Source organism: Ascaphus truei, chromosome 1 (genome assembly GCF_040206685.1).
Source record: "Ascaphus truei isolate aAscTru1 chromosome 1, aAscTru1.hap1, whole genome shotgun sequence".
Lineage (NCBI taxonomy): Eukaryota > Metazoa > Chordata > Amphibia > Anura > Ascaphidae > Ascaphus > Ascaphus truei.
In genome coordinates this window covers 127,853,535-127,881,408 of record NC_134483.1, presented here as the reverse complement: position 1 = coordinate 127,881,408, position 27,874 = coordinate 127,853,535, and the positions used below count along the sequence as shown (strand labels likewise).

Below are 27,874 nucleotides of genomic sequence, written 5' to 3'. Positions count from 1 at the left end.
GAAATGTTGTGGCAGGACCTGTAGCAAGTTGTCCAGGGAAGTAAACCATCAAATGTCACTGAGTTGAAGCAGTTCTGTAAGGAGGAATGAACCAAAATACCTCAAAACCGATGTGAGAGACTGACCAGCTTTTACAGGAAATGCTTCGTTGAAGTTATTGCTGGTCAAGGGGATACCTTCAGGTACAGAATATAAACGTTCACATACGTTTTCACACATGGATATTGAATGTTGAATGATTGTGAATAAATAAATGTTGAAAAAGTATATATTTTTTGTGTTATTTGTTTGATCAGGTTATGTTCATCTATTATTAGAACTTAGATAAAGATCTAATGACATTTTAGGTTTGAAATATGTGAAAATACTAAGGGGTTCACAAACCTTTTCTCGCCACTGTATTCATCAAATGTATCTTAGTAATTGGCGTTAGTACCAAATTACCTTTTGTCCTGTTTGTACTCATGTTGCAATGTAGTCTTTGGGATTTGTATGTGTGTTTGCTAACCCCTATTTTTCATTACCCTTCCCAAGAAATGACACGGTTAGTCTCGGTACATTTACAATGACTAATTTGTGTGCAAGGATAGCCTAATCTTGTAGATAATTCAGGGAAGGAAGGTGTTGAAATATTTCACCATTAAGACTGCATAGACTTTTTTTCAGCCTCAAGTAAACACATTTGCAGCTGCTATTAGAGTTAGTTTAAGACAACAAAGGCAACTTTAAATTGGAGAAACTGGTTTGCTGCGTACAGAGCAATGGGACCATGTCAAAAAGGCATGAAGTAGATGGATCACTCTGAAAGACTTGATTGTTTCAGCAACAAATTCCAGCAACAGCCCATCCTTATTACTAAAACTCGACACATACATCACCCACATCCACTGCAACCCTTACATGTGTTTACTAGAATGAAGAGGTTCAGTTCAGAACATGCCCCTTGTGACAAGGTATTTTTTAATGTGAAGTCACACTTGGAAATGTGCATTGGCACTGCAGTAAATTAGATCACAATCATAAATCCTCTTCTGTTTCATCTTTTCTATTGGGAATGAGCCAGGTTCAATAGCTTTTAATATTGAGTCCGAAATCTAAACTCTGAATTAGCACAATATGGAATGGAAAGCACAATACATAACTCAGAATATACAATGGCTGTAATTCTAACACTGGATTTATAAAATCAGTACATACCAAATTCATTCTAATATACATTCTTCAGTCTTAGTCCCCATCAGCTCCCAGAAATGCTAATAAGCTGTACTATTCAATAAATCACAGAACAATAATAAGATACCAGACTAAAGAGAGGAGTAGTCATAGAACAGAGCTGCCGAAAGAATGATGTGCCCAGGGAAATGGATTACTCCCAGTGAATCCACTGCATCATGAAGGCATAAAATATAGGTAACTCCAGCACGGACCCCAAAAAAAGGAAAATAGTCTGATGCCCCAATCAGTGCAAAACAGGAAGCTTTATATTAGGTGTAAAAATAAGTATACAAAGTGAGGAAAAAATCCTGTTATACTGTGAGTCACATACTGTACCATGAAAGACACATTCCATAGGACACCTTTTTGGCACCGGAAGCCACAGCACAGAACATTCACTTGAATGGGCTGTAAGGTGTCTTATGAAATAACATGGTGCAGTAGATATGGGCCATTATCTTCAGGTTAGAAAACTGCTAAAGAATTTGTCCAGGAAATGTCTAATCCGTATAAGTGGGGGAAAAAAATAATGGACTAACTAAACAGGACAACACATTGATAGGAGCCGTTCAACCTACTCGGACAAACATTTATTAAGACCAGTAAAATGGTAGTCATTCTAGATATATAAAAATGTTACCTAAACTTCAGTAGATATTCTTCCCGGTTTTCAATACGCTTTCTGTTTTGTCTGGACCATGGAAAGCAGCACAGAGATGACCACCAGCCTAAAAATATTACTGCTGTGGAAGGACATACTTTTAAAATAAAATAACATTCCTTAAAGCATAATCTATATCATTTAGAACATTTAAGAACCTTTTCAAATTATTCCATTAAGAAGAACAGTAAATGAGACTATTATTATTATTACAGTGTTGCTCAATGTTTTTCGCTCCATCTGACCATAGAGGGGCAGCAGGACAGCATTGGAGAACATGGCCCAGATGTCAGGCTGGGAGGAGAACCGTCCAATGCTGTTTAAGGGGTCATTCATGTGACTTCCAGGAAGCTGGAAAGGGGGCATAAAAAGAGGGGCGGGTAGCGAAAATGGCCAGTGGCTCACCCAAATCTAATTAAAATAATCTTCATTGCCAATTTGTTATTTATTTTTTGTTAAGTTCAATAAGACGAAATCGCTACAAATTAGCTGCTGGTTTTTTATTTCCGTAACACAGGATTTGCTTAATTCAAAAGGACATCCTTTTAACATAAATCAAGTGGTGCAGTGAAACTAAAACTTGACATACTTTTGTTTAAATGACAGTTATTAAAGTTTGAGGCATGAAATACAGCAGTACAATGTTTTGGAAGGTTGGAACACTTAGAAGAGTTGGGAAATACTAGAACCATTTAAGGTTCCGGATGCTCTGAACAAGTCATGTACAGCACCTCCAAAGAACTATCTCGCAACATGATTATATTTTCATACATACATTTTTACAATTCAAACCACACTGAGAAATAATTGTGGAATACCGCAAGCTGTAATGTAATATTTGATGTGAGTATTTACTTGGTAGCTATCTATGACAAACCATGAGATAACATATATTGTCCTCAACGGTCCATGAAATGTCTGTAAATATAACGTATAACGATGTAGTGTCGTTATAACTGTGCCCAGGACATACTGTACTTGAAAACGATTGGTAACTCTCAATGTGTTATTTCCTAGTAAAACATTTTAGAAATAAATACAAACAAATAAATACAAATAATATTTGCAATAACTAGCATATTAAAATGTGTATGGTGCAGAGTTCTCATATGATCTTAATAACGAAAAGCATTTTCTCCCACAGTATGGATGTAGTTTCAATAACAGGACATTGCTAGCCGGTACAAAATACAATTAAACTGAGAACTGCAAAGCCTCACTGAATCTTTATATATGCAAGGTATTAGGAATAATAATTGGCAACTTGACTCGGGTAGAGATGACATTTGCTACGTCTATAGGTAATCGTCACATATGGATGTGACCTACATCATTGGCTAGGATAATAATGCAATAAATAACTACACAGTAGTGTTTGAATAGTTGTTAGTATGTCACAACCCTGGTCATAGCTCTATAATGCAATTCAGTTAAAATATGCATTTCATTTTTTTATTTAGGAAATAATATACATTTCAGAGGAATCCTTGGTTTTAGAGAAATCCACAAGCTTTTGTCATTTGCCCCGTGCGTAGGATTTATTTGCAAAACTTAACAAACCCCCCATTTACAACAAGAATCCTTGTGGTCATTGGTCAGACTGGATGCATCGAGAAGGGACATTAGACACAGGCCTATAAAGCCCCATGGCAATTTTCCCTAAACACAATTTGTATATCTTAGTATATCTTATAATACCTCTATTTGTTGTGTCACAGAGCTAATTAAATAGTCAACCGTAAATAAACTAGATTTCCATGCACATTTAAAAAAAAATATTTTCCTTTGCACACACAATGATACCTCTATGAACCTAAACAGCTTTGTTTCAGAATATTACCAAATACTGTGTTGTACATGTCACAGGCCAGACCTGAGGTGATACCTACAGATGAATCTGACGTTGCTGTAGAAGAAGAGGAAAAGGAGGAGGACCTTTCTGTGCCAGGCGCTTCGTATATTAAACTAATGGCACTGACTCCTTCTTCTGTATTACCAGGTAAGCTTTGCCCATCTCCGATAACCGACGCCCGATGCCTTAGCTGTGCAAACACAAAAGTAAAATAGAAAGCTTGAAATGCAAAGCATGAGACACATTAGAAAACAGCAGAGTCCTGCACTATGTTTAAGGCAGAGGTTCACAGCGTCTGTGTATAGCGATGTCTCTCTGTAGACCAAACACAGCTACACAATACGCATTCTGATCCTCAGTGGCACAGTTAAAGGAGCAATCCATGCAATATCCTACATATGTGTTTTTGTTGTTTTTTAATCAATTCTGTAGTATTAGATAATACTTACTACCTTTAAAAAAAAATGTTTTCATTCAACTCTTAATGCTAATTTTAGTGAGTTTTAATATACTGAGCATCCTCTGATTTCTATAGCAGGTTTAGCCACCTCCCCAGCAGTGCAAGATCTGTGTAAGGCTTTGGTCCTGCTGCGTGTGCGCGTTACTCACCATCACCTGGTATCCTCCCGAGCAGGTCCCAGTCCCTCCTCCCTGCACGGCTCACTACACGCTGTGACGCGTCAGCCGCCAGGGGATGCAAGAGAATTGCGATCCCGAGCGGTGACGCGTCACGTGGTGTGGCTGTGAGCCAATCAGCGGCGGGGGCGGGAGCTGTCAGAGCTTTGTGGGGGGCGGGGAAGTGTGTGTGTGTATGGATGTGTATATATATATATTGTGTGTTGTGTGTGTTTCTTACAGCCCCTCTCCACCTCCCTCATTTATTTTCACTTTTTGCTGCCCGGGTCCCCCCCTTGCCCCGATCCCCGCGGCTGCTGCCCGCTCGGGCAGGGAAGTGGGAGCGGGGTCAGTCGGTTGTTTGGGCTTCCCCGCCCTCTGCCTCCGATCCTTGTGGCTGCTGCCCAGGCGGGAGGTAAGCGGGGGTGGGGGGGGAGCGTGGCTGGCACCATACTTGCCCGCTCTGGGCGGATTGAGTGTGCGGGGGGGGGGGGAAGCTGGGGAGAGACTGGCACTGCATTGGTGGTTTAGTGGTTAGCGCGTTGAGGTGTCCCCCAGCCCCCGATCCCCCCCCCGGGGGCGCTGTGAAGGGGCCAGCTTTTTGGTGTGCGGGGCTCCCGCATGGGCCGCCTCTCCCTCCTGCCCTCGGTTGAAGGAGAGGGGTGCGAGGGTTTGCGAACAGCGTTTCCTCCCCCAACCCCATGTCCCGCTTTGGCCACGCCCCCGACGCCAAAAAAAAAGTCAGCTGCAGACCGCAGATTGCGGTGCAGGGACTTTCACGCGCCGCCTGTTTGCAGTGCGGGCGCGCTGTCTTTGGCAGCGGGGCCGTAGCCTAACACTTTCCTGTTTGTGATAATTTGTTACCAATATTCCCAGCAGTTTGAGCTGCAAACTGTAACAATAGATAATGTTACCGAAGTAATATAAGAATACATTGTAGCTGCTGAGGTAGGGACTGAAAGATTGATTTGAATCTGAAAGGCAGCCATTTACTGAACCCTGGGAAGCAGGATTTTGCTGATTGCTCACGGGAGAACGAATCGATCGGCAGCTCAGGTCATTTGTTTTAAATAAAGGTAATTAAAAGCTGCATATATTAAAACAGAAGGTGGTGAAAACCGGTGCTTCAAAGGTTAATTGTATCCTTGTGATGTAATAAGCCCTCCACAGGAGGACTCCATGTAAGTAATGTATATTTTGGCAGTGCTCTGCCTTTTTCTACTTCCCTATATTAAAACAGACAAAAAAAACTTGGATTGCCTCTTTAAGACTGCAAAAAATGTGTGCAAAAAAACCCCGCGTGAGACCACCCTAAGAAAATCCCCAATACATATGTCCTACACAATGTAATTTTACTGTCTTAGGCAGAGATTATAGTGCAGACGCGCGCGACAGAGTGCAAGGAGTCGCGGGAGGCGTGGACGTGACGTCACCATGCTGGTTCGCCCTCATTGGTGGAACTGCTCACGGGACGTGGTCGTCGAGCAAAAAAAAACAAACAAATTAATTTGTCTCTTCAAAATTCTGCCACGCGGTCCACGCTTCCTCGTGCATGTGTTCGTGTGCACTATGGCTGGCCTGATAGAAGTGCTGTACGTTGTTCATGACGCGCACACTGTGGAACGTGCACCATAAACACAGACTTACAGCAGTAAGAGACGCTTCCTCTATAAGAGTAGGGAAGGGTAGAAAATAAGAGCGATAATAAGATCTTTAGCTCTACCACTGACCAAATTACAGTGTTGTGTCCAAAGGAAACGTAAGAAGTATGGACTTTATTTTTTTATTTTTACTTAATATGAGTTCACTGACTGAGGGTGTCTGATTTTGTACCTCCTAATCAAAGGCTTTACAAGCTGTGCCACCAGAGAAACATCTAAGTTTAAAGTAGATAGGGTGTTAAAAAGGTGACACACTCGGTGTGCTCATTTCCACGTCATTACCCAGAATCCTTATCTGCCGTTTAATCACTATATGATATAGTGGGTTGGGTGAACGGGTTTTGGGCACTTGGCAGAAGGACATCTGATATTTTCAGTCGACGCCAACCAAAACCATTCTGTGCCAGGGGCTTAACAATGTCAACAACAGAGAGTATTATTATTTATATGTCCATAAAGAAAGCCAGTGAAATATTTCAACAAAAGTGAAAGAGAGGTCTTCCAATCTTTGCCATAGTTCCTTTCCAGCACTAATCAGTACTGTACAGCAGCTGGCAAAGTTATCATGTGTTGGAATGTCTTGCTTTTGCCTTGGGCAACCACGGCAATATGCCAACGATGCCAAACATGATATGGGAGCTGTTGAACTTTTGAACCATGTCATTCCTGAAGGGTGCCAAGTGATTGCCCTACACAGGATTGCAACATGACTATTGCTGTAACATTTATAGCAGTGGTTCTCAATCTTTTTAAAACAGGGGCACCCCCTGAATGATCTATAAAATCTCAGGGCACCCCTGCCCGAGGCCTCAAAAATTCCCTCCTCGCTTACACGCACATACACTCATCCTTCTTTTCACAATCACTCGCCCATCACACTTACCTGCCCTCTTGTTACACTCCACATTCACCCTCACACATCATACTCACCCTTTTACTCAACACACATACCACATTAATCCCCCCTCTCACACAGCACATTCATCCTCTTTCTTAATCATAAGCACCACATTTACCCTCCCCACCCTCCATCTCTTACTTACACCGCATACCTTGCCCCACCCCACAAAAAGCACTAGCCTCCCTCACCCTCCCCATACAAAGCCTTCACTCCTTCCCGTTTTCCTCCCACCTTCCCACACACCTCAAACATGTCAGTTGCTCAGTGGGCCAGTCCTGCTGGAGATAAAAGCTCCTCTTTGTCCTCTATGCCTGGAAAGGAGAGGTTGATTACAGACTCTACGTCTCCAAGCCGCACGGGAGGTGCCCACTGGAGTTTTTTCCCCCTAGTCCGTTGCACCCTTGGCAGAGGGTCAGGGCATTCCAGGGTTCCCCCTGCTCTCTGGTTGTCAAAAACACTGTATATTTGAGACATTCTTCCATTGCCAGGCATCAATAGATAAACCCTTTAGATTAGTGCTAAGTATCACAATTTACCTAGCACAGGAAGTGAGTGTTAACATCCACACAATGGCTCATTTTGATATTTGTTTACAACAGTAAAATGGAGTATGTAAAAAAAAAAAAAAAGCAGCATGCAGTATCATTTTAGGACATTTTTGCAGGCCAGCAGGGAAACCCTTGAGTACCGATCTAATTTCATCAGTTGACGACGCACAACATTACCATATAAGAACACCGTGTGAAATGAAGGGATTACCCATTGACCCATTCCAACTTCCTTATCCAATCATGCCGTGCAATGTGCCCAACGTGATCCAAGCCATTCCCTGTGAGATTTGCCCACATTGTTTCACTGGTTGCAAGAGAGCTTTCTCCAAACCGACCAGAGGCCCTATACTTCCTTTCCACAGGGTCCAGGAATGTGTTGCGCCCAAAGATTAAAGGACGTTGAAAGTTCCTTTTTTAATTGATCTCCAGTTTTCATGTTTTTCCTTTCAGCATTCGAAGAGTTCCTGGCATCACTTGTCAAGCAGGAAATGACCCGCATGCCACGCGGTGTGTACCATTCTGCCCTCAGGGGAGGAGCCTTGCGATCCGACCAAGGCAAGACCGTAGCAGGAATCCCAAGCTTCATGCTGAAAATGTACGAGAAGAACAGGCAGCCCGGGCTGAAGCCAGGACTTGCAGGTAAACCCATTTTTCATCATGCTCAGTGGCTTTGTCTTCTGTATTGTCTACTAAAATTTGGGTACACATGTTGGCTAAATCACAATTCTAACTGGTTAAAACACTTTGAGGGGGAAGTGCCTTCAGTACATTAGCGTGACAGGTCACTTGTACTCTTTCCTGTATATTACACCCTTTCTTAGTAAGTTTTGTAACACATGCTTGACATACGCATGCAAAGTTGACACAATGACAGCACTGCCGCGTGTGGCGTAATGTGTATATTGAGAAGTAGAAAACACATACCTTGTCTTGAAATATACTCACATTCAGTGTCATTTAACAATTGATGGTATGTATTACTAAGTAAAGCTATAAATAATAATATTTAGCAAAAATGGGTATCACAGCTATGAATTCTCACCCAACAGAGCTTTTCCCGGTGGCCCTGTTATTAGTAATAAAAACGTTGTGTGCTCCGTCATATATTATCCCACTGATATAGAAATAGCACAGGTAATGGAAGGGAAGTGTCTAGTGTCTATTTACCCGTCAGCCGGCTCTATAACCTCCTCCCTCTCCCTTATTTAGCTTGCAACGATTAAATAAGTTGTAACAAGTGACTTATTTACCCGGAAGCTATGTTCTAATTGAATGTGCTTTCTTCCCTTCCCCCCTTTGATTTGGAAACACCACTGGAATGGCCATAATACACCCGAGACATGCTATTTCTATATCAGGGCTACAATCCTGTTACGTAGGTTTATAGGTCGCTAAAACGTCCAACCGCACAGCACTACTCATTAGCTCCAACTTAGGCTGCGCTTATCGTGCCGGCGACGCCACGGTCGCTGGAAAATCAAATAGAGATGACTTCCAGTGATCCAGACCAATCCGCTTACTATAAGCGCGCACGGCGGCGGAAATGCATTTGTTTGGCCGCGACGTTGCATCGCTGTCGTCGGCTCTATAAGCGCAGCCTTACATTCAAGTGCTGTAGCAGAGAAGATACAAATGTATACTGTCATTGTATTGATCAGAAAAGGAGTGTTGGCGCCTAGTGGCCGTGGGAAAGTCACTTTATCTCCCTGTGCCTCAGGCCCCCAAAACCAGAGATTTGTAAACTCATCAGTGTCTGTAACATTCCTATGTGCTGCGTTCCGCGCACGATACGGTAATTGTGAAGCGCTTTGCGTCCCATTGGGAGAAAAGCGCCATTTGAAATATTATTATTAACATTTATGGTGCTGCATCACCCATACTGTTTGTAAACCAGTCTTCCTTGTATTTATTTCCTTGCCTTTTTGTTTGTTTGTTTTTAATAATAAACAGCTGGCATGTTGCTGTGCTTTGACCTGCCTGTTCAGATGGGTAAGGACGGCAAGCCCATCAGTCGCTTTCTTGCCAGTAGGGGGCGCAGCTACCAGCAGATGTTAACGGCGCTTATACACGAGGTATGAATAATGAATGTGTAAAATGACTAACGCAGATGTGACTTGAACCATGAGTGGCTATGTTGCCATGATATTTTGTGGCATAATGGGCATACATGACCATTGAAGCAGGGGGTATGTGTTCATATACACACTATTATCTACTGTTACGATTTTCTCACAACAATGCTCCACGTCTTTGCCATATAACTCGCTATTCAAGACTTGAACTGCGCGAGTAGGTTCCCTACTTCTATCAAACCAGTTACATAACAAACGACAGCCGCCCACAGGGACTGTGATGCAAACATAAGCAAAACTGCTTCCTTTTATTTAATCATCTGTGTAGGTGATTGCACAACATTGTATAGACGAAAGCTGCTTTACTTACGTTTTTCATACAAACAAAAGACAGCGGTGCCCAATGCTACATCCAATTGACAAAACATATAAAGTATTAAGTATAAAGTTTAAATACTTCAATAAAAATAATAATAATATTTACTTGGTTATTTAGTTAAACCCTTTGGCCAAAGCGTCATAAGCCTGCATACCAAACGTCAAGGTAAACCAAAAATGCAGGTCCTAACACTAAACTGTGAACCCTTCCTGTTACCTCTGTATGAGGGGAAACAACCACAGTGAGTCCTGTCCATTCAGCAAAATGCTAGAACCTCCCAAGTTAAAAAGGTGGGGGGGGGGGGGTGAGCTCTGGGAGGAGGGGCCACTTACCTTCAAGCAGCTTCCTTACGTTTGCATCACGATGCTCGTGTGAGTTGTCGGTTGTGTAAACTGGTTCTGTACATAAGAAGATACTGGCAGGGATACCCGTACGGACCAGCACCAGGGGGAAGCCGCGGCTGCTGTATCCGTTCTGCCTTTTTTTTAAAGAATCCCTATTTGCATTGTAAAAGGTGGTGATATTCGTGGTGACGCAAGCAAATGTTTTACACTGATTCTATATGGTCACTTTCTGCTGGCTTATGTTTTGGAAAAGTACCAAAATATTGCACCAAAGACCACCAGATTTAGTCCCGTCTTCTCTCTCCTGATATTTCATCCTTCACACAATGATTCTTAATATTTTGGGACGATGGTACTGGATCTACTGCTAATCATCAGGAATAACCTAGAGTGTTAGCTCCGCATTTCAGTCTCTAATCTCTGTGCTACTCTATGTATTATAACTGACAGCAAGGATGTATGTTTTTCAATATTACATCACTTTCATTTGAAACCTTACTGCTCATATATATACGTATGACATATTTAGTTCAATCAGAATTAGGGAAAGAAAAAAGGATACTCACCACTTTGTATTATTATTAATTATCCCCCACATAATTATTCCCCCCCACATAATTATTCCCCGCAGCACTCTTCCCTACAGAATTATTTCCCACACAATTATTCCCCACCACATTATCCCCCACACTCAATTCTTCCCCACAGCATTATTCCACACACTCCATTATTCCCTACAGAATTATTTCCCACACAATTATTCCCCGCAGCATTATTCCACACACTCCATTATTCCCTACAGAATTATTTCCCACACAATTATTCCCCACAGCATTATTCCACACACTCCATTATTCCCTACAGAATTATTTCCCACACAATTATTCCCCACAGCATTATTCCACACACTCAATTATTCCCCCCAGCATTATGCCGCACGCTCAATTATCAACCCCCCACATAATTATTCCCCCCAGAATATAATATATATACACACACACACACTATATATATATATATATAGATATATATATATATATATATATATATATATATATATATATATATCTATATATATATATATAGATATATATATATATCAAGGTTATGGTGGTTATCTCCCAAGCCCTTGCTTAAAAGCTGCGTCTAAAGCAGCATGCATTGGCTAAGGGTTGTTCATGTAATATGAGCTTGAGATAAAACGTGGCACTGTGTGCTCATTTGCATGTCATTTCCCAGAATCCCTTGCTGCAGTGGAAGTGCTGTGTGCTGGGCGATAATGCTGAAAGACGGGGTTGCAGACCTGTCTAAGACATGCAAATGAATATACAGTAATATTTACAGCAGCTATATATATATATATATATATATATATATATATATATATATATATATATATATATATATATATACACACACACACACACATACACATAAATACATACATAAATAATGCAGGTTACAGTGTCACTCCACTAAAGTTAAATTAGCTGCCTGGGTGCAGACTGCAGCAAAGGTAAGTATATAAGGGTAATAGGAAGCAGGCACACCACGTCTTAAAGAAAAAATATCTAATTTATTTAAACATATCAACGTTTCGGCTCCCTCTAACCAGTCTGGAGAGAGGCTCCAGAGTGAGCCGAAATGTTGATATGTTTAAACAAATAAGGTGTGTGTGTGTCTTGCATTTCCATGCCACCGCTGTCACGATTGTGACAAGAGCTGCTACCTGCTATATGTAGGGGTAAGAAACATTGGACAGGAGAAGCATCTGGATTGCAGTTGAGCAGTCTTCATCAAACCAGACTTTCCTCTCACCGCTTAGGAATGAGGAATCTGGGAAAGGGCAAAAACAATCCATGGCGCATTTCTGTCAAAAGGAGGTGACTTGGGTCTGGGAGATCTGTTGAATGCTATACACAATTGAATCTTTTCTTGTGACAACCTGAGACTGGGGAGGAGATGTCCTAGGAGGGTGAATATTGAGTAAGGCTTAGAGTTAACCAGGTACTGGTTATTTTTTGCCCCAGAAATGTTACAGAAGGGTGTACCTGACATAGTCTCCTAGGGCTATGCCCCTGAGATTGATTTTGAACATACCAGCACTTCTGGAAGACCGTATGACCGCTTCTTCCATGGCAAACCATGATTATTAAGACTTTAATTATGATGACTTCCACAGTAAAACAGGACCATTGGATGTCCTTCTGTCTGCCTTGCAGGTGAATATCCAGTCCTCAGAATGGCATCGTTCCATCTTACTTCCACAGTCCTGGCTTGGCTTTATGAGCAGGACGTTTCATGCTGTTTTACAGGTCAGTGTTTGTCATTCAAGAATAACTGTGTAACCAGAGGTAAAGGGGCAGCCTATTTCTTCTATCCCTGATGGGCTCTATCTTATTACCCTACACTAAGCAATTTATAAAGCGACTCTATTTAGGAAAATTACCACCCGTAATCATGACTCAGGATAGATATATATATATATATGTATGTGTGCATATATGTGTGTGTGTATATATATATATATATATATGTGTATATATATATATATATATCCCATCTCAAGTATTGAAGGTGAAGGCAACCAAAAGGTTGTGTATATAAAATCACTAAGATAGCAAGCATATCCCGTCAGTATGAAAAACCAAGAAATATTTATTTGTTACGTCAACAACATTTCAAACCCCCTTGGGGCGTTAATCCAGACTAACTGGACAACCTTCATTGAGACCCTAATAAACCCTTGTGTCTGAAAAAGGCGAGATAACTCGTCTCCTCAAAGAAAGGCCTATATAGTGTGAAACAGAAGTGCATAGAACAAAGACTACCATTCAAATAATGCCACTCTTTAATAACAAATATCAAGAAAGGTTAAAAACTTGCACCCAATGTGAGTGTCTAAAATGTGCTTATCTGAGAAAAATGTCCTGTAGTTGCTTTGGTCTGTGGGCTCAGGTGCTCTCTTGCAGGCTGATGGCAATAGGTTCCTGGACCACTGGTGCCAGGACAATCTGGGGCTCATCTCCAAAATAGTAACTAGGGATGGATCAATGGGGCTTGTACCCTTTAGTGGAGCTGGTCCCAAGCATATTTAACATAACACATCATTCCTAAATAGTTTTTTTTTTGTCTCATTGCTAATAGCAGCGCTAAGAAGTTGTATGAACCTATCTAGATGAGCATACAAAATAAATACCCTGCTTTGGTGTAGTATTTTGTGTGTTGGTCTTGAATAAATGTTCACCTGTACTATTACAGTTCAAGCCACCTTGTTAGGCAGATTACTTTATTTCTTGGTTGCAGACTTGAAATTGGGTGTTAGTAACACAATCTCCGTCTTTCTCCACTTGTCTTTGGAGAGTGCCATGCAAACCACAAGGAGTACATGATAACAATGGCCACATCAGTGCTCATAGATGTAAGACACTGTGTCTTGTATATTCAAGATATTGCTGGGAATATAGTGTCAAAAAATGTGTGCTCATAATATAGTATAAGCAATTGATCTTTTTTTTTCCCCCCATTTTATTTACTGAGGTTGAAAAAAGACATGTGTCCATCAAGTTCAACCTATGCTAAATGTTGACAACAGATACTTTATCCTATATTTGTACTTACAGTATATTGATCTAGTGGAAGGCAAACAAAACCCCCAATGACATATCATCCAATGATATCTCAGAAGGGGAAAAATAAATTCCTCCCTGACTCAAAGAATTGGGAATCAGATTACTCATTGGATCAACATCCTTCTCATGTTTAATTATTTGGTATATCCCTATATTCCTTTCCTTTCTAAAATTGGGTAATGAATTCCACATTTTAACTGCCCTTACTGTAAAGAACCCTTTCTTTTGTTGCTGGTGAAATTTCCTTTCCTCCAACCTTAAGGGATGGCCCCGAGTCCTTTGTACTGCCCTTGGGATAAATAGTTCTTTTGAAAGCTCCCTGTACTGTCTTCGACTATATTTGTATATAGTTATCATATCCCCTCTTAGACGCCTGTTTTCTAATGTAAATAAATCTAATTTAGCTAGTTTCTCCTCATAAGATAGATTGTCCATCCCTTTTATTAATTTGGTGGCTCTTCTCTGCACTCTCACTAGTTCCAGAATGTATTTTCTAAGGAGTAGTGCCCAAAATTGTACTCCATACTCAAGGTGTGGTCTTACTAATGCTTTGTAAAGGGGCATCATTATGTTTACTTCCCTTCCATCCATTGCCCGTTTAATGCAAGATAAGATCTTGTTTGCCTTTGCAGCTACTTTGCATGACTTTGGGCTCTATTGCTAAGCCTGCTGTCTACAAGCACTCCTAGATCCTTCTCCGTCAAGGATTCTCCTAATTTATCCCCATTTAATTTGTAAGTCGCCTGTTTATTCTTGCTTCCCAAATGCATAACCTTACATTTATCTGTATTAAACCTCATCTGCCATTTGTGTTACTTGTCCTTATAAGTAATGATAACTGAACAAATGCTTTGGACCACTGAATCTGCAATCTCTTTATAGACTCGAGCAGTCCCCATCACTACATATCATTCTGCCAAGATCGAATTAGTACCTTTTTTTTCCGATTAACCGCTGGCGAGTCCTGGGCAGGATTAGAGCTTTTGACCTCAAAAGTCATATCAGCTTTTCCTTGCCAATTTTAATGCAGGCTACAACCCAATTAAGAAAAACGATCTTCTGAATCTTTTCATGTAAGGTGATAATTGGTGTATTTCACATATTAAAGCTGAAGTTCAGGCAATATCCTGCATGTGTGTTTTTTTTTTTTAATAAATCAGTTCTGTAGTAAGAAAAAATACTTTTAGCATTTTCTGTTTAAAAAACAACAACTTTGAAAGACCAATTTTCTTGTATTCTATTTTAACAAGCATGCTTGTTCCTATAGCAACGATTTACATTCCCCATATTTAAAGATGTCGCCAAACTTTGCCGATCAATAGACGGAGAACGAATTGACCGGCAGCTATGCAGTTCTTTAGGTAATTAGAGATTGTATTTCAGAGTAGATCCCAAGAGGATCAAAAAAGGCTCCCTCATATAACAAGCACTCAATGTTAGGACACTATAGTGAGACTTACAATAGTCTATTGGTATCAATACCTTTATGTAGTACAAAATGTGGCCCTTCTCGACCGGATAAGCTCAGGAAAAATAATAAAATTTTTATTAATTAATTACAATTGATCAGGATTAAAAACACATATAAAACATTCAAACATTAAAAAAAAACCATACTGAAGTGGTTAGGTGAGTTAGCGATGAATCACTATGGTATGCTCACCACAGACGTCTAAATAGCGATTGTAACTGTTAGTGGACAAGCAGGATGAGCGGTTTATTCACCCTTTTCTAAGTAATTAGAGATTGCCCACATGAAACTATTGAAGTAAAAAAATAAATTAAAAAAAAAAAGACTGAACTGCAGCTTTAAGAGAGGTCTAAATATCAATACAATCACCAAACTAAATCATATAATGTAATAGACTTTCTGTGCGCTGCCATGATCAGTGCTCTGCAGCTCACTGCTGTATAGCGGTCTTTTGTTGTATTGTATTGTATGTCTTTATTTATATAGCGCCATTAATGTACATAGCGCTTCACAGTAGTAATACACGTGGTAATCAAATAAATGACAGATAATATAAATAACAGATCATGGGAATAAGTGCTTCAGACATAAAAGTAACATTAAGAAAGAGGAGTCCCTGCTCCGAGGAGCTTACAGTCTAATTGGTAGGTAGGGAGAACGTATATAGACACAGTAGGAGGGAGTTCTGGTAAGTGCGTCTGCAGGGGGCTAAGCTTTATATCATGTGTCCAGTATTATCCACAGTGCTATGCTTGTTTAAGAAAGTGTGTCTTAAGGTGGGTCTTAAAGGTGGATAGAGTGGGTGCTAGTCGGTTATTGAGGGGAAGGGCATTCCAGAGGTGCGGGGCAGTCAGTGAAAAAGGTTTAAGGCAGGAGAGGGCTTTAGATACAAAGGGGGTAGAAAGAAGACATCCTTGAGAAGAACGCAAGAGTCTGGATAGTGTATAACGAGAAATTAGGGCTGAGATGTAAGGAGGGGCAGAAGAGAGTAAAACTTTAAAAGTGAGTAGGAGAATCGAGTGTGAGATGCGGGATTTGATCGGAAGCCAGGAGAGGAATTTCAGGAGGTGAGACGCGGAGACAGATTTAGGAAAGAGCAGAGCGATTCTGGCAGCAGCGTTTAGGATAGATTGTAGGGGAGACAGGTGAGAGGCAGGAAGGCCGGACAGCAGGAGGTTACAGTAATCAAGACGGGAGAGAATGAGGGCCTGAGTCAGAGTTTTAGCAGTTGAGCAACAAAGGAACAGGCGTATCTTAGTGATATTGCGGAGGAAAAAGCGACCGGTTTTAGAAACGTTTTGAATGGGAGAGGAGTCCAGTGTGACCCCTGAGCAGCGTGCTTGGGCTTCTGGGTGAATGATCGTACTTCCAACAGTAATGTGGAAGGAGGTAGTAGGGCCAGATTTGGGAGTAAATATGAGGAGTTCTGTTTTTGCCATGTTGAGTTTAAGGCGACGGAGGGCCATCCAGTATGATATAGCAGAGAGACATTCAGAAACTTTTGGTTTGTACAGCAGGTGTAAGGTCGGGTGTTGAAAAGTAAATTTGTGTGTCGTCAGCGTAGAGGTGATATTTAAACCCAGGAGATGTTATTAGGTCACCTAGAGAGAGTGTGTACAGAGAAAAGAGAAGAGGTCCCAGGACAGAGCTCTGGGGTACCCCCACAGAGAGATCAATAGAGGAGGAGGTGGTGTTAGCAGAAGAGACACTGAAAGTACGATAGGAGAGGTAGGAAGAGATCCAGGATAGAGCTTTGTTCCGAATACCAAGAGTATGGAGAATGTGAAGGAGAAGAGGGTGGTCCACGGTGTCAAATGCTGCAGAGAGGTCGAGCAATATGAGCAGAGTGTAATGACCTCTGTCTTTGGCAGCATGGAGGTCATCAGTTATTTTAGTGAGGGCTGTTTCCGTGGAGTGAAACGTGCGGAAGCCAGATTGTAGAGGGTCTAGGAGAGAATAGGTGTTGAGAAAATGAAGCAAACGAGAGAATACAAGACATTCAAGGAGTTTAGAGGCAAAAGGCTGGAGGGAGACAGGTCGATAGTTAGACGGACAGGTAGGGTCAAGCTTGCTGTTTTTGAGTAATGGTATAACTGTTGCATGTTTGAAGGCGGAGGGAAAGGTACCAGAGTAGAGGGAGGAGTTAAAAATGTGTGTGAGCGTTGGGATTATAGTAGGACCAAGAGGTTTTAGGAAATGGGAAGGAATGGGGGCAAGTGGTAGAGGAAGAAGAGGAGATCAACAGTGATACATCCTCCTCTGAGACCGTGGAAAAAGAGTTAAGGAAGGCAGGAGGAGAGTTAAGAAGAGGTGTAGGATGGGATGAAGAAACAGAGGGGATGTTCTGACTTATGGATTCCACCTTTTCCTTAAAATAGTCAGCAAAGTCCTGAGCGGAGATGGAGGAAGAAGAGGCAGCTTAGGGTGGTTTGAGTAGACCATCAAAGACAGAGAAGAATCGGCGTGGGTTAGACTTGTGCGTGTTGATTAGTGAAGAAAAGTAGGCTTGTTTAGCTTGCGAGAGGGCAGAGTTGAGACAGGATAGCATAAATTTGTAGTGAAGAAAGTCTGCGAGAGTATGAGTTTTCCTCCAGAGGCGTTCAGAGGAACGAGTGGAGGAACGTAGCATGCGCGTGTGGGAATTTAGCCAGGGTCTGGGGTTAGAAGGGCGAGGTCAGCAAAGAGAAAGCGGGGCATGTAGATCAAGAGAGGAGGATAAGGCAGAGTTGTAGTTCCTGACCAGGGTCTATAGCAGAGCTGGGAGAGGAGAGGGATGAGCGTAAAGTGGACTCAAAATCAGGTAGGTGAATAGAGCGCAGGTTTTTGCAGAACCGGGGGGTAGATGGAGTTGGAGAAGGGGAGAAGCGAGATAGAGAGAATGAGATGAGGTGATGGTCAGAGAGAGGAAAGGGGGAAAGAGAGAGAGAATTTTTTAGTGAAAACCAGGTCGAGGTAGTGGCTGTCCTTGTGGGTGCTGGCTGCAGTCCTCTGTTGAAGGCCAAAAGAAGAGGTTAGAGAGAGAAAGCGGGAAGCCCAAGGGAGAGAGGGGTCATCAATGTGACAATTGAAGTCCCCAAGGGAGAGAGGGGTCATCAATGTGACAATTGAAGTCCCCAAGGAGAAGAACAGGGGAGTCTAAGGAGAGAAAGAAAGAGAGCCAGGATTCAAAGTGAGAGAGAAAGGCAGAGGGGGGATGAGTAGAGGTAGGTGGGTGATAGATGACTGCCACGTGGACAGGGAGAGGAGAGAAGATCTGGAAAGTGTGAGCCTCAAAGGAGGGAAAAGCAAGAGAGGGAGGAATAGGAAGGGTTCGGTAACGGCAGAGAGAGGAGAGCAGGAGCCCCACACCTCCACCCCTGCCATTAGGGCGCGGAGTGGGGGAGAAAGAAAGGCCACCATAAGAGAGGGCAGCTTCCAGAGCAGAGTCAGACTGAGTGAGTCAGGTCTCCGTTATAGCAAATAGGAGCAGAGAGTTAGAGAGAAAGAAGTCATGCACAGAGAGGAACTTGTTAGAAAGGGAGCGTGCATTCCAAAGAGCACAGGAGAAAAGGAGAGAAGAGGGATGGTGGCAGGGGATGGGTATGGGGTTGGAGGGGTTGACACCAGGAGTAGAGGTTGCATTTGGCAGGCGAAGACGAGAGCATGTAGGAATAAGGCAGGGACCAGGATTGGGAGAGATATCCCCAGAAGCGAGGAGGAGAAGCATGGATAGAAAGAGAATGTGTGAGGAAGATTTGTAGGGGTGTGTTTTAGTGCAGGGTGTATAGCTGTGTAGTGTCAGAGGGCGCAGGTAAGAAAGGAGTTCATGTGGAAGGGAGAGGTGCATCCGGAGCAACAGCAAAACAGACCAATGACGTCACAATCCAAAATTGAACATCAAAGCTTTATTGGAGACACACAGTGGACACAGCAGGCTGCAGCACAACCTCCTCTTCTACATGTTTCACGCACACAGGCGCTTCGTCTTGGACTCCAGCTGACAGGGATAAGATTGCTGTTTTGCCCCTGAGACCCAACTTTTATAGTGGTCTTTATTTATCCTCTCGTTTTCCTACCAGCCCTGCACAACCAGTGCTTCATTCAACTTTAGCCTAGGAGCGCATGACAGTTACATATCTCAAGAAAGGAGTTCATGTGAACTCAGAAGTGGTGAAGAAAGGAGAGATATATTAATAGAGTTAGAGACATGATGAGCCTGGTAGAAGGAAGTGTATAATTTGAGAAGAAGTGAGGCCACGGCAAAAATAAATGGTAAAGGCAGCATCACAGCAGTAGTTAAGTTCTGGGAAGTGCAGTCTGGGATAGATAATATCCTCCTTTCCAGCGATGTTCAAATACAGGAATCAGGTCGAATAGGTGTTGTCCACATCTTCTGCACTTCTTTTGTCCCTCCTTTTAAACTTCAGTTGTCCTGCCCTGCCACTTACAATGGGCCACTTGGACATGTGCTGCAGCAGACTAAGCTGTTCTGACAGGGTTTATATGGGCCTAAAAAAATCACCTGACAGTTTGGTTCTGTCTGCTTAATTAGCACATCTGAGGCAAATTAAAACAGATAGTTTTCTACCCAAGGTGTTCCCTGCCTAGGTGTGAAAGCTTAATTCAATTAAGAGTTGAAGGAGACAGGATTCAGATGTAGGATATTACCCAAGATTGTTTCAGTTGCATATACCAACATACACACAGCAAAGGGTTGAAGATGTTGCTGAACCATTTGGTAACAGCAGTAGGGTTGTGTACCTGTTATTTGAAAAGAAAGTTTTTATTTGAGATGGCGTTTCGTCAGCAGTTACGTATCACACGTGTTAGAAGTATCTGTGCTGCTAGATCATTTAGTAACATTGTGAGCTATATTTACTGCAGTACGTGTTGGCTTTTTCATAAGACATTTTCTGACACAGTAAGACGTCTGATGACCCATTCGCTTCAATGGGTCGTAAGGCGTCTTCTGGAATGGCAACGTAAGGGGTCTTCTGGAATGGCAACGTAAGGGGTCTTCTGGAATGGCAACGTAAGGAGTCTTCTGGAATGGCAACGTAAGGCGTCTTCTGGAATGGCAACGTAAGGGGTCTTCTGGAATGGCAACGTAAGGGTTTTTCTGGAATGGCAACGTAAGCTGTCTTTCGGCATAGCACCACTTAGTAACTGTGGGCATGTATCTTTCGTATTCTTCTATGGAGAGCTGAAAGATATGTGACATTACATTGATGTATTACCATTTGCTATCTGGCACTGATTACACCAGGGATTTTTGTGGTTATTTGACCACATTGGGAGGTAGAGTGTTTTAATTTTGTATTTTATGTGACGTGTTTTCTTAATAAACTTTGTTATACTTTGTTTACACCTGAGTGCTTTATGTGGGATACTTTTCTTTTTTATTTTGTGTTTATATTCTATTTTATCCTCCGCACCGTCGGTTTCTTACTGTTTATATAGATTTATAGACTGATTTAGCTTGTAATTTATTTAGGTCAGTTGCCGGCTTTCTTTGTGTTGTGTGTGTGTGTGTGTGTACAGTATATATATATATATATATATATATCTATATATATATATATCATATATTATGTTTCTGTGTATGTGTAAACATGTAATGGGTGTTTTTTTCCTTCTTTTCATGTCTTGCATTTACAGGGTAGACAGGCCGAGCTGGAGATGCAGTTGAAACATGGGAAAGATGATCCACAGGAGCTGCAGTATAAAACATTTGTTGCTTGGCTCTGGTAAGTGGATGGTTGGATTTTGCTCCTAATTACTCTTAAGCATTGTATCAACGCAAAGACCATTTTGCTTGTTACGCATGTTAGCCAGGTTTGATATATTTTACCAAATGGGTATATTCCACCCCAGACCTGGAAGAGTTTGTTGACAAAGAACAAAGGGAAAGTAACCCTTCATAAATCTTTATGAAGCTTTTGAAAGCTGTTCAATTCAATGCCTGTCTTGTTGCTAAATAGAATGCTTTTGTACGTGGACATACTGTACAGTGGCATGTGAAATTACAGATATTGCCAACATTACTGAAACCCGTGGCACGCTGCAACGGGACATACACAATGCGTCAGAGGGAGAAGCGGTCATTGCTTTGAATCTGCTGCGTGTGAGAAGTGGGTGGGGCATCGTGCCCTTTCACCCGCGGCCATGGGTTTCAATAACCCCGTTGCTGTCCTCCCCCCCCCCCATGTAAAAACAAACACATTATGGATATGTTCTCCCCCATCCCAGTTCAGAAGCTATGCACCTCCACGGCACCAGTATTTTCAGGGATTTACAGTAGCCATGGACAGGAAGTCTTGCCAAGTCAAACAGTGACGGCTCTCCTTAACTGCTCGCCTCTCAGGCAGGGCCGAAGCCCACTTCTTTAGTGCCTTCCTGGCTAGGACCACTGCTGTAATAAACCAGGAGATTACATCGCTTCATTTCCCTCCTGTCAGAGTCTACGTACAAAGTAACTCATGGGATGAATGCTGCAGACCTGTGTACTGTAACTCTGTAAAGAAGGTGTGCATGTGTTTGCCCGGAGGATGTTGTGAAGATTATACTCCCAGGTGAATATTACACCAAGGGCGTAATCTGTTTGTGTACTTCTGCTTTTCTTAACTCCTTCACTACCAGGGTTGCATGATATTATGTGGCTGGCACGTAAAATGAAGTAGCTGATTTGAAAACGTAATTGTTACAGTATAGCTTATTGGGAAACATTTTAATAATGCTTAATGGGAAACGTTAATATTTGATTTTGATGCTGTTGTTATTATTATTTTTCTTATATATACACGGGAAATAGGTAATACTTTAATTACTGAACACCGCATATATGAGGGAAACTAGTTTACTAGTGTGGCCATGTGAGAAAAAAAAATAGTAGGGCCAGAGGCTTATTATTATGCATAATAAAACATTTTATAACATTGTTTTGTGCTCATTTTATAAGGTGAAAAGTGTGTTTCACGGTGAAAACATTACACATACTGCTTGAACATGTGTAATTAAATTCCCTAAAGCAGATTGTTTGCGGGCCACGGTTATTCCCTTTACGGGTTAGATTTGGACTTTTCGATCCAAATGAAAGGACCTGATATATGGTAGAAAGAGTGTGGGATCATTTGACAGTGGGGAGGGAAGGCTTAGGGAAGTACCTCTGGGACCCTTTGGGACCAGGGGGAATGGGCCAGATGAAGAGGTCACCCCTCGAAACGTCGCCCCCCTAGTTTGCTTTCCTTTTTCCATTTTTGTGATTTTTTTTGCTTTTCTTTTGTTTTTTTTCCCCTTCTCCTTCTTTCCCCTCTACCCCCTATATTTTAATTTCCTCTATGGTGATATTTATTCTTGCATTGGCGTATTGGCTATTGTTGCTATATTTTCAGTTTATTATTAGTGTCATTAAATTATTCATTTTCCCTACACTGGTATTCGCCTATATCTGTAGCTGTGAGACAGAGAGTGCTGGTACTATTTTTTGGATTGTTAGGACCCTGATATATGTTTTCATCATATCTCTTCCACAAGCCTTATTGCAGGGACTGTGAAATAGCAGAGGTGTCGCCCCCTGGTGTTTATAATAGTGGAATTTTGTGCACTGGGGGGTTTTATCAAATGGCCTTCATCAAAGTCACAAGCTCCTACACGCAGAACATGGGCAAGTCCTGACCCACACGCTTTCCTCTCGTGTGACCTACCTCAGTAGGGCTCCTGCAAATATTTCAAGGGTGTCTTATGAGGAGCTGTACTGAGATGTTGTCTGTCTTTGAATATTCCCAGAAGGTAAATGATGCATGTGCAAGCTGGGAGAGGATGGGAGAAATGGCTTGATTAGGGATTCAGGAGCTGTGCACTCTTTATCAGTCGGAGGAGTAGATGAAGGAAGCTCAAGGTCAGATTCCTGCTGGGATATAAACCACAATAACTCTGCTTTCTATCTGTATCTCAGGGCGAGAGATGCGCTGACTGATGTCATCAAGTCTGCTGTGAAGTAAGTGAGCCTGTGAAAGTATTTCACCTAGTAAACACCTCCTTTAACCACACATCATTACCCACCTTCCTTTCACTTGCCAGTTAACCTGTTCCGTCCCATGGCTGCTATTTTGGATGCTTCCCAGAAGTCATGCGGTTATAGTCGGTCATTGTTGTCCCTAACTCATCCTCATAATACATGAAGATCTCACATGCTATGAAAGCGGTTGCACTGCTTCCAGCAAGACGCATTATGGACATTTTGACCTCACAATTTTGCTTGAAAATATCCACTGGCGGATTACATTAATACATATGAAAAAACTTTGTGTGATGCTAAAGACCAAAATACAGAACACAAAAAAAAAAATGTGTGTGTATATATATATATATATATATATATATATATGTTAAAATTGGTTTTTGAGGCAAAAAGTGACACTGTGTGCTCATTTGCATGTCATTTCCCACAATCCCTTGCTGCAGTGGAAGTGCTGTATGCTGGGTGATAATGGGGAAAGGCGGGGTTGCAGACCTGCCTAAGACATGCAGATGAGCATACAGTTGTATTTGCATATATATATATATATATTTATATATAAATGTATGCTATTGTAAGCGAACCCTGGAGATGTGTAAATAAATTTAGGACACCGGTCAGGTAACCAACCACTTATATATTGAAAGTGAAGGTACTGTATGATGCAAGATCAGTCCAAAAACCGTAGCGTATGAATTCACCCTAAATAGGACCTAAAGTCCACAGATCAAACAGGATACATGTAGCAAGCAAACTCGCTGGTATGCTGCAGCGTCCACGCATAAATCCCAGGCTCCAGGTGTTCTTGGTGTGCCTCTGTGATGAAGATTCATAGAAGAACAATGGTAAAGATGACAGAGCACTATTCAAAAGCAACCAAACTTGAGAAAAAATTAATGAAAAAATGAACATGCGCAATTCATAAAAATGAGATTATTTATTGGTCATAGGACAAACAAATAGGGCAGGCACATCTTCATGTGTTGTAGGGAAATATTGGGTAGTGTGGGTCCCTACAAAAGTCCCATCTCGGGGATTACCATGTTACTCCCTGGTTGTGCTAGCCAGGGCTGTCGTACTTCTTGGAAACTCGAGCATGAGTCATTTACATAGCCTGTCAACTTTTCCATTTGAAATGTTTTTCTTCATATGGGGGGCATGGGGGGGGGGGAGGGGGAGTTGGTAGGACATTTTGCTTCCAGTGATTGGCTATTACACATCTTGTGGCTATTATTATATGGGCAATCATTTTATTTTCCGCTCGAGATACATTTTGGAGTGGCCTATTTAGGAGAAAGAGTCATGGGTCCATAGGGATATCTATATTCATGAGCCGGTGGATCCAGACTTTTGTCTTAGTCCACAAGTTCACCACATGTGGAGGAGTGATGCTATCTCTCCATAGCCCTTAGGACAAAGCGGGGAGTATCCGGGCACATATTTGGAAATAGCCAAGGGGGTCCTTCCTGCTTCTTCCTGCTCCCTCAGCTGCCTAATGACCGTGCTAATCACTAATTCCCAGAGTAAGAAGAAGAGTGGGATAGTATTTATCAGTGTATCGCATTAAGAAGCTGACTGGAGGGGGCGGAGAGAAGCACCTACCCACTGCTGCAATGTCCCTTATCTATGGGTAATGTGTCTAGAAGAGCAGGAGATGTTTCGAGCAGCACTGTTTTTAATGCAGTGTAAGGGACAGAGATGTTGAGACACGGAGGCCAGATAAATTAATGTAGTAATCAATACAGGAGGAAACAAGGGCATCCATTAGTGGTAATAGAACAAGGAAGGGGCATTTCTTAGCACTGTTGCAAAGGGAGCAACAGCAAGATTTAGTAACACCATTGATATGTGGGGAGAAGGAAAGGGAGAAGTTGAATTAAACCCATAGGGAGCATGCTTGCCAGACAGGGTGGAAAGTTGTGTTATTGACTCTAATGGAGAAGGGAACAATGGGACCTGGTTTGGGAGGGAATGTAGGAGCTCTGTCTTAGCCATGTTAAGCTGTGGCGACAAAGGGCCATTCAGGCTGCGATTGCTGAGTAATTGTTGTCTACCCTACAGGTGTAAGGTCAGGCGTAGATGAATACTGTTGTGTGTCATTAGGATAGAGCTGATACAGTAGGTGAATCCAAATGAGTTAATGAGATCACCCAGCAAGAGTGTATATAGAGAGAAGAGTAAGGGACCTTAAACTGATCTTTGATATACACCTACAGAGAGTTGCATAAATGTCGAGAAGGAATTGGCAAAGAAAGCACTGAAGGAGCAGTGAGAGAGGTGGGAGGAGAATCAGGAGAGGGCAGTGCCAGGGATGCCAAGAGAGTGAAGAATGTGTAGGGTCATCAACACTATTGAAAGCAGAGGAGAGATCAAGAAGAATCAGAAATGGGTTTGAGACTTCATGTGGGGGAGATTTTGGAGTAGAGAACCTGAGATACTTCCTCTTTAACTTTAAAAAAGGAGTCAAAGGCAGAAGGAGGAGGATTTGGATGGAGGGTTGTGGAAGGGACATGGGATTTCTCTGCAGATAGCTTCCACCTTGCCCTTGAAATAATCGGTAAATACTTGGAGTGTAATGGAAGACGTGGAGCATGATGTAGCAGGAGGTCGAAGATTGGTGTCAAAGACAGAGAAGAGGTTGCATCGATTGGATTTGTGCCTGTTTATAAGAGTGGTGAAGTAGCTGTGTTTGGCAAGAAAAAGAGCAGCGTTAAAGCAGTACAGAATTAATTTGTAGTGAAGGAAATCTGCCACAGAGTTGGACTTCTTCCAGAGATGTTCAACGGAACGAGTGCAAGAGTGCAGAAAGCCTGTCTGTGTGTTTAGCCAGGGTTGTGGGATGGAGTGTAGGCGTATAAGAGGAGCATCCTGGTCAAGTGAGGAAGCAAGGAAAGAGTTGTAAGTTGTGACATGGCTGTGTTCGTCAGTGTAGTGTGGTTGTAAAAAAAACTTAGGAATGTTGGTTGCGAACATAGCAAGGAGAGGCTGGAGCTTGAGTGTGAGAAATATAAGAGGGGAGATGAGGATATGGTCAAAAAGAAGGAAAGGAGCGAGTGAGAAATCTGATGAGGACCATTTTTCCGTAAAGACTAGGTGAAAAAAGTGTCCGTCTCTGTGGGTGCTGGAAGCAGTCCATTGGTGGAGACCGAAGGAGGAAGTGAGAGAGAGGTGAGATTCCCAAGAATAAGCGGTCATCAGTGTGGTGGTAGTTAAAGTCCCCTGAGACTAGAGAGAGTGGATGAGTCAGAAGAGAGAAAGTAGGATAAGCTGGATTTAAAGTGAGAAAGGAAAATGGCTTGTGATGATGTTGATTTCGGTGGCCTATAGATGACAGCAATACGCAGAGAGAGTGGAGAGAAAAGGGGAATGCTGTGAGTGTCAAAGGATGAGAATGTCAGAAAAGCAGATGTAGTTAGGGGCTGAAACGTATAGTGAGAAGAGAGAAAAATTCACACTCATCCCCACGTCTCGAGGGGCGAGGAGTGTGGAAGAAAGAAATGCCACCATATTATAGAGTTGCCTCCAGGGCAGAGTGTGAGAGCCAAGTTTCAATTAGTGCAATGAGGAGAGAGAGAGAGAACAGGTTGGAAAAACGTTACAACTCCTTTTGTGTACCCTTCTTCACCATAGAAAAAAGTTTACAAGCAGTTCACCCACTAAAAGACAAGCTCAATTCCACAGCCAGGAATGTTTTTTTTTTTTTCAAGGGAGAAATCCCTTTTTCAGGATGCTGTTTGAATAAAGATTCTCTAATAAAATTGGCCAATGTTGCTTGAGCTTAGACAGTTTTCAGAACTTTTTGGTCCAAAAGGCGTGAAAGAATGTTTTGTTAATTTTAGACATTTTTGTAAAACTTGAGCAAAACAGTAGCTTGGCGAATCCCGTCAAGTTTGCATATCTCTACTTGCCTTAGAAAAAAAAAAACCCACACATGCCAACTTTACATATCTTTTAGCTTTAGAATTTTTTAGGCTTGCATCTGATGCAAATTCTGTGTAATAATAATCCTTTCAAGTAAACATCTTCTCTTCCACGTTTGCATTTACACATCTACAGCCCTCTCCTCTTGCAGCTGTCTGCACAGAAAGTGAGTAGTCACTAGGATAGGATTTTCAGGTGTTGATAAGCAAAACATGTTGGAGACCATTAATGATCCAAGAACCTTAACACAATATTCGGAATAGATTAATTTGAATACATTGCGAGCACTGATTTTTAAATTCCATCATACAGTATTTGTAAGTAGGCCAACACCCTATTGTTCCTAATATACAGTACAGAATTGATTTTTTTTTATTTATAAATTCTCCACTGTCACTTATAAAAAGTATATTTAGAATACAATCGCCAAAATCACCAAATAAAAACAAAAACAAATCTGAGTGTCAGTAACTGGACATTTCAGGGAATAGGGATGGAAAGGTTATGTTCTCAACACACATTTTTAAATTTTAATTGCATGTGCAGAATGGTTCTTTCATGGTTTTATTCTGTGCAAATATATTTTATAATCAAATGTATTTT

The 27,874-nt window shown here is 41.8% G+C and overlaps 1 protein-coding gene across 1 annotated transcript in view; it reads left to right on the top strand.

Annotated features, from left to right (window-relative positions):
• The window catches only part of FOCAD (focadhesin), a 200,516-nt gene that overhangs the window by 104,618 nt on the left and 68,024 nt on the right, over nucleotides 1-27,874 (top strand). Inside the window, exons 19-24 of the mRNA XM_075594653.1 lie at nucleotides 3,743-3,875; nucleotides 7,907-8,095; nucleotides 9,407-9,528; nucleotides 12,474-12,566; nucleotides 20,992-21,080; nucleotides 23,288-23,329. Coding sequence (XP_075450768.1) covers nucleotides 3,743-3,875; nucleotides 7,907-8,095; nucleotides 9,407-9,528; nucleotides 12,474-12,566; nucleotides 20,992-21,080; nucleotides 23,288-23,329 — 668 coding nt within the window. The remainder of the gene's footprint in view (nucleotides 1-3,742; nucleotides 3,876-7,906; nucleotides 8,096-9,406; nucleotides 9,529-12,473; nucleotides 12,567-20,991; nucleotides 21,081-23,287; nucleotides 23,330-27,874) is intronic.